Here is an 8714-nt window from a genome sequence, read left to right on the forward strand (position 1 = left end):
GACTAGGAACGATGGTATTTTTAGCTTCATGAATATTGGTTGAACTAGACCTTTGGAAATAGGAGCTACTTGCTTGCTATGACTACTTAGGCTGGAAGATATGGCACCCAGCTAGAATTTTAATACTTACAAGTCTCTTTATTTCCTTCAGTATACTCACTTTCACATAAAACATCTTTTATTTTCACCACAACATTGCTAGTGTGCTTGTTTTTGTGGCAGAAGTATAACTTGCCACAACTTCTGCAAACAGGATTATATCTATCAAATGTTTGGCAGTGCTTGAGGAGGAAGGATATTCTCATATCCAATTTAAACGTTCTTACATGATCTGAAAATTGAGGGATAGTCAGGAAAGGATATTTAATGAATATGGAGATTTCAACAAAAATTGAGATGCCAGATTGAGTGTTTAGAAATTCATTGTAGACATGGTTATTAAATGCCTGTCTTTAGTTATGAATATCTTGTTCTTAAAAAGGAAAGTTACAGATGAGTATTCCTGATAATACAGTAAAGGTCAAATAGCCTTATAAATCAATAGTTTCAAGTGTAGATGAGATAATTAAAGTCTGTGGGCAAATTAATATTCAATGCAGATGTAGTTTGGTTATTGATGAGTAGAATGAATGTCAAAGGTGACAAATGAATTAGGTAAAAATACAACAAGAGAAATATTAACTATACTTCCTGTGCTGTAGATATTCTGTTAGTTCTTCCCGTTTGGGATGCTGTGATACAGATTTTATTTTTCTTGTGATGGTGTTTCCATTCCTGTACTTTTTTTTTTTATCTTTCTGACTTTATTTCATAATTGGAAATTTGTAAGTCTTAATCCACATCACTTATTTCACTGATTCCACACTCTTGGGTTTTGTATGGTATCGTGTAATACCTGATGATAATGATGTAATACCATTGCAATGATGACAGTTTTACTTCCTCCTTTCCACTTTGGATGCCTTCTCTTTCTTTCTCTTTTCTGAGCGCTGTGGCTATGATGTCCAGTACTATGGTGAATGAAGGTGGTAAGTGCACATGTTTGTCTTCCTGATCTTAGAGGAAAAGCTTTCAGTTTTTCACCTATTGAGTATGTGGTTTGCTCTGAGTTACTCATATAGAGCCTTCATTTCCGTTTCCCCTGAACCTACTTTGGTGAGACTTTCTATCATGAACTGATGTAGTATTTTGTCAGATGCCTTCTCTGCACCTGTTGAGATGATCATATGATTTATATCCTTCCTCTTACTAATGTGATGTGTCACATTGATTTGTGGATATTGAACCACCGTTGTATCCCAGGAATAAACCTCACTTGAGCATGATGAATGATCCTTTTCTTGTATTGTTGAATTTGTTTTGCTCATGTTTGGTAAGGGAATTTTGTATATGTTCACCAGAGATACTGACCTTTGGTTTTTCTTTCTCCTTTGTGTCTTTGGTCTTGGTATCAGGCTTATGCTGGTGTGGCAGAAGGAACTTCAAACTTTTCTTTCCTATTTCTGGGAATAGCTTGAGAAGAATAGGTATTAACTCTTGTGTAATTGTTGTGGTGTGTGTTTAAATGACAGGCTTGCTTTGTTTTTATATCAGTATCCATGTATTTTTTTTTTAATTTTTTTTTTTTTTAAAGATTTTATTTATTCATTTGACAGAGAGAGAGATCACAAAGTAGAGAGGTAGGCAGAGAGAGAGAGAGAGAGAAGCAGGCTCCCTGCGGAGCAGAGAGCCCGATGCGGGGCTCGATCCCAGGACCCTGAGATCATGACCTGAGCCGAAGGCAGCGGCTTAATCCACTGAGCCACCCAGGTGCCCCAGTATCCATGTATTTTTATGCTTCTGCTTGCTTTTCACCTTTTTTTAAAAAAATAAAGAAATAATGTTGGCATAGGCCTCTGTTTGTTTCTTCAGCTCCTGTATGTTTAGGCTTCTTTAGCTGTAGGCATTTGCCTTCATTTACCTCTTATCTTCTAAGACCTTTCAGAAGAAGGACTGTTTGGGTCTTTCCTAAAGCATAGTTTTAAGGGATATTCAGAGATCAGTTATCATAACATGACTGTGGTGGTTCTTTTTTATGACTTCTTTCACAAACCCCTTACATAGTACAGAAAATGTGATGAGCATTTGTAAATGCACTTTCCAGTTATCAATGTTCTGTTCCCAACAGCCCTATGACATGGTCATTATCACTGTGATCCTTATATAAAAAAGAAAGTGAGGAACATAGAGGCTGAATAAATCATTTAATAGAATATGGTGGGACACTTGGAACTTGTTCCAGGCAATGTGCTTATAGAGTCGACATGCTTGGCCACAACACCAATGTTACCTACCCTCTATCCGTTTGTCCCTAGAATGCCAGTTACTGGATGAGGTTCTGATCTCTCATCTCTCTACAGGCCTTGATTGGCAAACAGTTGTCCACCTCATCCATTTAACACGATGTCCTCAATTATACTGACTGCAGTTTCCTTGTCTGAATTTGTACCACACATCAGTTTGCCATTCAGAAATTAATGTGGTGCCTATCAGCACTAGCCTGAGTACATTCTCTTTTCATTTTTTTCTCACTGTAGCAGGATGGAAGGCAAATGTGTACATTAAAGTAGTATTTCACTTTTACCCTACCACCCACAGTGCTCACCTACAGAATGCCGAACTTGATCTCATTCCTGTCATTGAAGCTAACAATTCTTTATGTTGTACAGTTTCATAACTTGCCACAGAGTTCTCCCTAACTCTTTGGTCATGCCCCTTCATGTTCCAGACATCACATGATGGCTGTAAAAGCATAACAAGATTTGATATAAGGACATGCATGCTGAGGGAAATTTTCAGCTTTTGAATTATACTAAACACATATTCAGTATTAGACCTCCAATTGTGGCATTCTCTTGAGAGAGTAAATTTACAAACATAAAATTTCTATATTTCTATATATATTTCTATATATATGAATTAAATATGGTCAAGATTATTAGTTAGATATGGTCATATCTAACTAATAATCTTGACCATATTTAATTCATAATCTTTGCAACACCCAGTTTAGGAAGCCAAGCCACAATCAAACTTAGCAGCCGAGAGATTTGACTTCGTCAGTGACTGCCATCTTCACTAATTTTTTTTTACCCTTCTTCCAACTCACGACCAACCAAAGAAAGCCAAATACTCTTCTCAAAACATTTCCATCGGTTACCCCATTTTGAGTTATTCTGCCTTCAGTTTATCCACATTTCAACCCCAATCAGTTATACCTGAAATTCCTATTTGTCACCAGAGTGCTTTGTATGCTTGTATTTGAGTTTCTGACAAATGTGATGGCGGCTGACTGCCTTTCTGTATCTATCCCTGATTAAGTAGCCTCTGTTTGCCATTTGTATAGTTGTATTTATTTCCAGACCCTCAAGAGAAATCAATCTCCTCTTGTTCTAGTTGCCAGAAACATGATTGGAAAATGAGGGACTAATAGACCAGTGTTGTCCATAAAGTTTTGTTATGGTGTTGATATTATAGCATCTCAATGACTGGAGCATTTTTAGGTTTGTGTGTAAGTGGTCTTAGAAATATGTTTTATCATTGCCTTACCGGAGTTTTGCCTGCTGCTACTTCTAATTTGATGTATTTGCCCTTCTGAGTAGGATTTTTAAAAATCAGGGAAACTAAGGATATTAAGGAGAGTTTTATTTTAAAGATAGGACATACAATTTTATATTTTTCTACAAAAACTCTCAGAGTAAAAATTTCCTTATGTCTGTCATACCAGCAGACAGATTATTTATAGTTTAGAAAACAAAAAGTTCACTTCCTGCCAAACTGAGGCAGAGGTGGTGGGACCTTAATATCTTGGCCTCTCTCCAGCTTCTTTTCACAATCCACGAGGTAGTTGACTCCATCGATGACTATCTGAACAAGCTCAACCTTTGATAGTGAAAAAGAAGAATGATTAATGGGCATAGAGGACATATGCAAGGCATTAATCAATAAGAATACTGGGAGAAGTAAGAAATTGTCCTGTTAGGTGGACTTTATAACAATTTCTTCTTTGTTAGTATTTCTCTCAAGTGTTGTGGAGGGATTTTTTTTTTAGATTTACTGTTTTGAGAACTTTTTAAATATATGAAAGCCATTAGTGTGCATCTCAGACACTCCCACCCCCCCCACCCCCCCGAATCAGTTTCTGCTCTAAGTTTATCCAAAAGTAAAATTACAGAGGTGTCTAGGTGGCTCAGTCAGTTGAGTGTCTCCCTTTGGCTCAGGTCATGATCTCAGGGTCCTGGAATCTAGTTCTGTGTCAGGCTCCCTGCTCCATAGGGAATCTGCTTATGTCTTTCCCTTTGCCCCTCCCCTGCTTGCACACTCTAATAAATCTTAAAAAATAAGTAAAATTACCATGACACCTTTTGTTTTGTTCTTTGACCTGGATCTCTCTTAAGACCTACCACTAAGCTATCTGAGCATGATAGCTTAGATAGTATCTGAGCTATATTTAAACAGTGGCTAGCTTTCCGAGAAATTGTTTAAAACCAAAGGTTTGGGTGCAATTAAATCATGTTTTCACTGTACCAGGCAAGTTTGCTTCTTAAAGGAAACTCTGAATTATATTAGGATAAACCTTTAAAAATGCTTGCTTTAAAAAAAAAAAACTTTAATAAAAGCCAGTATTTGTAAATCAGAGCACATCTACCTAGGATTTTTTCCCTTAGGATCCTTTTCCTAATCAGTTGCACTGCTCCTAAAGAGATGCAAACTAAGATAGTAAGCAATGACTTAATTCCCAACTGCATTAAAATGCTCGATAATAACTCAATAATGAATAGCAAGGATGGAAGGGGTTGTTACTTGTTACAGCTGAACATACCTTAGGCAGGATTGAGTCCAGTTCCCCTCCCCACTTTCCATGCTTAAAGAAACTGAGGCCCCAAGAGAGGGTTGGGTCAGAAAGCTAGTTATCACTAATCAAAGAAACACATAGTTCTTACTTATACACTTTGACCTGTCCTGCTGTTCCTAATGGTGTAGTGAGATGGTTCTCTCATTCACTGTCAAAGGGACTCTATCTTTTTACTTTTTTTTTTTTTTTTTTTTTTTTTAAGATTTACGCTGTCTCAGAAATGTAAGGACTTAACTAGGTTGGCGGCAGAGGGGCAGGAGGAAGTATAGAGGGAGAGATGTACGAGGACGTGCTCATACTTACATTGTAATAACTGTTAATGTATTCCTATAGAACAGCCAAAAAGACACATATGTGTCTTTTTGGCTGTTCTATAGGAATACATTAAGTGATTCAATGGAAACATACTCCTGGCTAATATTTTTATTTGACAGAGAGATCACAAGTAGGCAGAGAGGTAGGCAGAGAGAGAAGGAAGCGGGATCCCTGCCGAGCAGAGAACCCAATGTGGGGCTGGATCCCAGGACCCCGGGATCATAACCTGAGCCAAAGGTAGAGGCTTTAACCCATTGAGCCACCCAGGAGCCCCAAAGGGACTCTATCTTAATATAAATCTTCTGGTAAGTAACTTGGTCCTAAGTAAGGTCCCCTTATATTTAACTCACGATTCTCTTCCTAAAAATATATCCTAACTATTTAGTTAACCAGAGTTGTGATTAAAGTATAGAGATGGTTACAGCATTATGTACAGATATAGTGAAATATCAACAAATCAGATATTAAGTAGATAATGAGTATCTTTACTATGCTGTCATTAAAAATTAGGTTTTTAAAGAATACTTAATATTGTAAGAATAAGCTCATGATAGAATACATTGGAAAAATATGATTATAGTTTTTTTTTTTTTTGAAGAGGTATTTGAATAATTGTAAAAATGGAAAGCATGCCTTCTGCTTGGAGAGTCCCTAGGAGCCCCCCACCCCCACCCATGCCAGCCACAGCTGCAACCATCCCATCACCAGGTACACACAGTCTACACATGTGCATACACACCATACCTAAGACCATTCTTTCAATGTTAGGAGAAGTAGCTGTTCTGCCCAATTCATAGAAATAAAGTCACCAAAATCAGGAGACAGGAATATGCTCCAAACAAAATAGTAAGATGAAACCTCAGAAAAAGAACTGAACTAAACACTTTTATTCAGAATAGTACTAGATGTCCTAGCCACAGCAATCAGACAAGGAAAAAAAAGCCTCCAAATTGGTAAGGAAGAAGTAAAACTCGGTAAAGTTTCAGGATACAATAATATACAGAAATCTGGTGCATTTTTATATAGTAACGTGGAAGCAGAGAGAGAGATACTAAGAAAACAGTTCCACTCACAAGTGCACCAACACCACCTACAAATAAATTTAACCAAGGAGGTGAAAGACCTATCCTCTGAGAACTACAAGTCACTGATGAAAGAAATTTGAAGATGACATAAACAAATGGAAAAATGTACCATACCCATGGACTGGAAGAATAAGTATCACTGGAATGTCCATACTGGTCAAAGCAAGCTACAGATTCAGTGCAATCCCTATCAAAAGAGCACCAGCAGTTTCCACCAAACTAAAATAATCTCCAAATTTCCACGAAACCAAAAAGGACCTCAAACAGCCAAGGCAACCTTTCAAGAGAAGAACAAAGCCGGGGCTATCACAATCCCAGATTTCAAGATGTGCTGCAAGGCTATAGTGATCACAACAGTATGGTACCAGCACAGAGATTCACGGAACAGGACAGAGCTCAGAAATGAACCCTTGATCTTCTGCTCAATCTACAGCAAAGGAGGCAAGAGTATACAATAGAGGAAAGATGGTCTTTTCAGTAAATTGTGCTGGGGAAACTGGATAGCTATATGAAAAGAATGAGCCTGGACCCCTTTGTTATAACCCAAGATGGATTAAAGAGCTACATGTGAGGCATGGAACCAAAAAACTCAGAACCAACTAAACCCTTGGACACTGGCCTTAACCACACACATATGGATAGTTCTCCTTTGGCAAGTAAAGCAAAAACGTAACATACCATTAGGACTATGCCAAAATAATGAAACAACATAGCATCTGATTATAACATGGGCAAAGCTCCTGAATAGACATTTTCTTCAACAAGGGATACAGATGGCCACCAGACATGAGAAGCTGCTCCGCATCACTATGAGCAGGGAAATGCAAACCAAACCCACAAGATAGCACCGTGCACCTGTCAGAATGGCCAGTATCACAAGGACAAGATATAACAGATGTTGGTGAGGATTCTGAGGAAAAGGAGCCCTCATGTGCTGCTGAAGGCAATGTAAACTAGTGCACCACTGTGGAAAATAGTAGGGAGTTTCCTCATAAAAAGAGAATTACCATACAATCCAGTAATTTCATTACTGATATTTACTGAAAGAAAACAAACACTAATTTGAAAAGTTATATCCACCCCTACGTTTTTTGCAGCATTATTTATAATAGCCAAGATGAAGTGTCCATCAATAGATGAACAGATAAAGATGTGACATGTGTATATACACAGACCCACATATCTACAGTGGAATATCACTCAGCCATAAAAAGGATTGAGATGTTGCCATTTGTGACAACATAGATAGACCTAGAGGGCATTATAAGTGAAAGACAAGTACCGTATGATTTCACTTATATGCGTAGTCTAAAAAAACAGAAACCGGACCATAAATACAGAGAACAAACTCGTGGATGCCAGATGCAACAATGGGTGAAGGGCAGTGGGAGGTATAGACTTCCAGTTACGGAATGAAGACGTGACAAGGATGAAAGGGAATATGGTCAATGTTACTGTGATAGCGCTATATGGTGACCAGTGGCATCTTCATTTGTGGTGAGGACAGCATAATACGGGGAGTTGTCAAATCAGCCTTAGCCAGAGCAGAGCTTGTGACTGACCTAATACATTAAAGAGAATCACTGTTTTCCTGAATAACAAAGAGCTGTGAACTCATGAATAAATCTGTTCCTGTGAATAAAACTATGCAAAATACAGGTTTTACATAACAAAACAATCATTAAAAAAATGGAAGGTAATACAGAATAATGCTTACAATGCTTTTCTTAGGGTTAAGTTAAATAAGTAGTGTTTTTTTTTAATACTTTAGCATTTTTGAGCTTTTATGATGTCACCTATTAACTTAGGCTTTAGGAAAAAAATTTAAGTGATACTGCCTTGCTTTCCAGTAATAAAAATCTAGTTAACAATAGAAGCAGGCAGGCTTAGGCTCCAGATCTTCTTTATTCACTACACCACATATTACTCAGTAAATTTCAGAAATTGTATTTAGAGCTCCTTCTTCCTCAAATACTTTACCAGAGGTGGAAGCCCACAAGCTGATTTGAGTGTTTCCTCTTTCCCTTTACTCAGTGTACTGGTGCCTATTGGATACACCCATAGGCAGTGAGATATTTGAAAGCTAGCAAGGAAGAAAAAAGAGCATCAATAATGCAAAGATTGAATAACCAGCCAGTGAGTTACTGGCTTTGTACAGTGTAAGAGGAAGAGGCTTTTAAATTAACAATGGGCAAAGTACATTCCGTAGGAGCATGCGCAGGTAAACAGGTGTGACTTATGGGGTCAGTGCTTGCTTAGGATGCAGCTGCGTGTTCCTTAAGGGGGGGCTCTTCATGCTCTGCCTCCTGCCTCACTCCAGGCCAACCTAGAGCTTATGAATGCTGTTCCTCCTATGTGTTCACAGAACCCATGAAAGATTATTTCATGAGCACAGTCTGTTATATACCTAGTACGTACAT

The 8714-nt window shown here is 37.9% G+C and overlaps 1 protein-coding gene across 2 annotated transcripts in view; it reads right to left on the bottom strand.

Moving 5' to 3' along the window:
• Positions 1–3702: 3702 nt before the first annotated feature.
• CKMT2 (creatine kinase, mitochondrial 2) overlaps positions 3703–8714 on the bottom strand; it is a 30914-nt gene continuing 25902 nt past the window's right edge. For both annotated transcript variants that reach the window (XM_045998974.1, XM_045998975.1), the window contains one exon: positions 3703–3921. In XM_045998974.1, the coding sequence (XP_045854930.1) occupies positions 3802–3921 (120 nt within the window). In that variant the 3' untranslated portion in view covers positions 3703–3801. The remainder of the gene's footprint in view (positions 3922–8714) is intronic.

This window comes from Meles meles, chromosome 3 (genome assembly GCF_922984935.1).
Source record: "Meles meles chromosome 3, mMelMel3.1 paternal haplotype, whole genome shotgun sequence".
Classification (NCBI taxonomy): Eukaryota; Metazoa; Chordata; class Mammalia; order Carnivora; family Mustelidae; genus Meles; species Meles meles.